Source organism: Salvia miltiorrhiza, chromosome 2, assembly GCF_028751815.1.
Source record: "Salvia miltiorrhiza cultivar Shanhuang (shh) chromosome 2, IMPLAD_Smil_shh, whole genome shotgun sequence".
NCBI lineage: Eukaryota > Viridiplantae > Streptophyta > Magnoliopsida > Lamiales > Lamiaceae > Salvia > Salvia miltiorrhiza.
The window spans coordinates 25,722,747-25,725,379 of NC_080388.1; the positions used below are offsets into that span (position 1 = coordinate 25,722,747).

The 2,633-nt window shown below is 50.2% G+C and overlaps 1 protein-coding gene across 1 annotated transcript; it reads left to right on the forward strand.

Moving 5' to 3' along the window:
* The first annotated feature begins 453 nt into the window (after window positions 1-453).
* On the forward strand, window positions 454-1,044 carry LOC131008191 (classical arabinogalactan protein 9-like). Its single transcript, XM_057935083.1, has one exon. It carries the CDS (start codon window positions 454-456, stop codon window positions 1,042-1,044), a length of 591 nt encoding a protein of 196 aa, XP_057791066.1.
* Window positions 1,045-2,633: the final 1,589 nt, after the last annotated feature.

Sequence of the window (2,633 nt, forward strand, 5' to 3'; positions counted from 1 at the left end):
TGCTTTGAAGGTGTTTAGAGCGGGCCGCCCTAAGATGATGTTGTACGTGGGTTTAGGAGCGTCTATGATCAAGAATCTGACTGTTCTGGTTTTATAACCCTGCGATCGTCCCAAGGTGACTAGCAGTTCTACCATTCCGATTGGTACTACTGATTCTCCCGAGAATCCATAGAGTGGTGCGTTCGTTGGTTCAACATTGACATCCGAGCCAAGGGCCTTCCAGCAGTTCCAGTACACAATATTCACCGCGCTGCCTGAGTCCACGAAGACTCGGTGGACCAGGCATCCAGCCACGTCTGTTGAGAAGACTAAGGCGTCATCGTGGGTGATTCATGCCTTATTGTTATGATTTTCGGGGATTTATAGTTATATAATGGAATCATATTTTATTAATTTTATTAGTAGTTTGTGATGGTGATGTAATGTTTTGCAGGGAGGTTCTAAAAAGAAAAAATGTTAAACTCAGACGAATCTGGAGCAAAAAGGTGTCGAGGCGTGCTCACACCCGTCGTCGGGCTGCCCAAGACTCTCGCCCGAGTGCGCATGGCCCGCGCGCCCATCGCCGGGCGTCTGCTCCCCCATCGCCGAGCACCCTTTCCCCTCGGCGAGCCCCAGCGCCGAGGGTCTTCACTCCGCGCCGAGCTGCAGCCCCCCTCGCCGATCCAGCCTCCCATCGCCGAGCTTCAGCAGCCCTCCTCGCCGAGGCCTCCCTTGGCCCTCGCCCAGCCAGCGCCGAGGAGCTCCAGCCTCGCCCAACTGCTCGCCGAGGAGCAGCCCCCCATCGCCGAGCTTCAGCAGCCCTCCTCGCCGAGGCCTCCCTTGGCCCTCGCCCAGCCAGCGCCGAGGAGCTCCAGCCTCGCCCAACTGCTCGCCGAGGAGCAGCCCCCCATCGCCGAGCTGCAGTCCTCCTCGCCGAGGCCTCCCTTGGCCCTCGCCCAGCCAGCGCCGAGGAGCTCCAGCCTCGCCCAACTGCTCGCCGAGGAGCAGCCCCCCATCGCCGAGCTGCAGTCCTCCTCGCCGAGGCCTCCCTTGGCCCTCGCCTAGCCAGCGCCGAGGCTTGGCCCTGCCTCGCCGAGGCGCCTCATTCCCTCGCCCAAGCGAGCCCTCGCCGCGTGCCAAGGCCCTCGCCCGTGTGTAACCCAAGCTTCACCCTATTTTAGTCTCTTTTGCTCCAGTTAGAGATTGCCACGTGTCCCGGATGCAGTGTTAAAGAAGCTATTGGCGTGTTTTATTTTTGGATATAAAAGGGCGAGACTTCTCAATTCTAGGGTTATCAATCAATCATTCTTCCGCTCTCTAAAAAGCGGCAGTTCCATTTCTAGACGCAGTTCATAGTTAGGGTTTCCTGTTTTTCTTAGTTAGGGTTATTTTGCGTTGAGAATTTATCCTTACGCCTAGATAATTCGTAGCGAGAGATTTATTTTCAGGATCGGCTTTACTGTAAGTGATTTTATTCTTGCCTAGATAATTTCTCGCTTATTGATTTCACAGTATTCATTATTTTCATTCACGCTCTAGATAAATTTATTGTGCTTAATCATTTAATTCATTGCCTAGATAATTAATGTTTACTGAAATGGTTTATGTTTGAATTAATGCTCTTAGTTTAAAACCTTAGATAATCTTACGCCGTTTAATCTGTGCCTAGATAATTTACTTGCCTTCTATAAATTCTGCATTAGATAATTTTACATGCTTTATTTATTTCATGCCTAGGTAAATTTACAGAGCTTATTTAGTTTCTGTTTTAGTTTAAGAGTGTGCCAGCGTGAATCTGATTAGAGTGTTTAGGATTTATTGCTTTTTGTGTGTGACACGATTAGGTGCCCTGTTGAATCTTCCTTGAGAGACGACTTGGGTTAGCTTGCCCACTGCAATTGACCTCGTACGATTGCGAGTCAATTCACTAGTGTTTGAGTTGAGTCAGTGGGGATACATTAATGATCTGGCATCTTCCGGGCCAAAGGATATGGTGGGTTCGCTGGCTGCGCTGGTAATAGCCATGACCTTAGAGTTAAAGTGTCCTGTTCTCACAGCCCTGACAAGTTGTTTCTTCGCTCTGTTTGATGTGGGTGTACCATTTTCTCCGACAATCATATGGATTTCCCTCTGGAAAGGTGGTCGCTCCGGTATTTCATTCCTTAGTTCTCCTTCGCGTCTATGATTATTATGATTACGGTTGTGTAGTTCTCTGTTTGTTTTCTTCGGAGGTCCAGCAACGAACCTGTCCAAAAAACCTTGTCTCACCAATATCTCCAGCTGGTTCATCAGATGTCCGCAATTCGCGGTCGTGTGTCCATAGGCGTTATGGTACTCGCATAACAAATCATTTTTCCCTGGTTTGGGATTACCACGGGTGTAGTTCCACGGAGCTCGGAACCAATTTTCATCTTTAACAAGATGGAAGATTTCGTCAGCAGGCCTATTCAGCGGATGGCGCTCCCGTATATCACCACCACCCTTGTTGCGTCGATCAGTCTGCGTAGGTCCTGGAGAAGGAGGTCTGGTCTCTACTGCCATGGCTGGTATTCTTGGCGGTAGACCCTTGTATAGTGTTATCTGAGAGTGTTTATCACTGGGGTGCATCCCGTTGTCACCTTTCTTCACCCGGAGTTTATCGGCCTCGGCCCTTC

What these genes read in the sequence shown, in the direction of transcription:
- LOC131008191 (XM_057935083.1), top strand. Translation starts at nt 454, where the DNA reads ATGTTAAACTCAGACGAATCTGGAGCAAAAAGGTGTCGAGGCGTGCTC.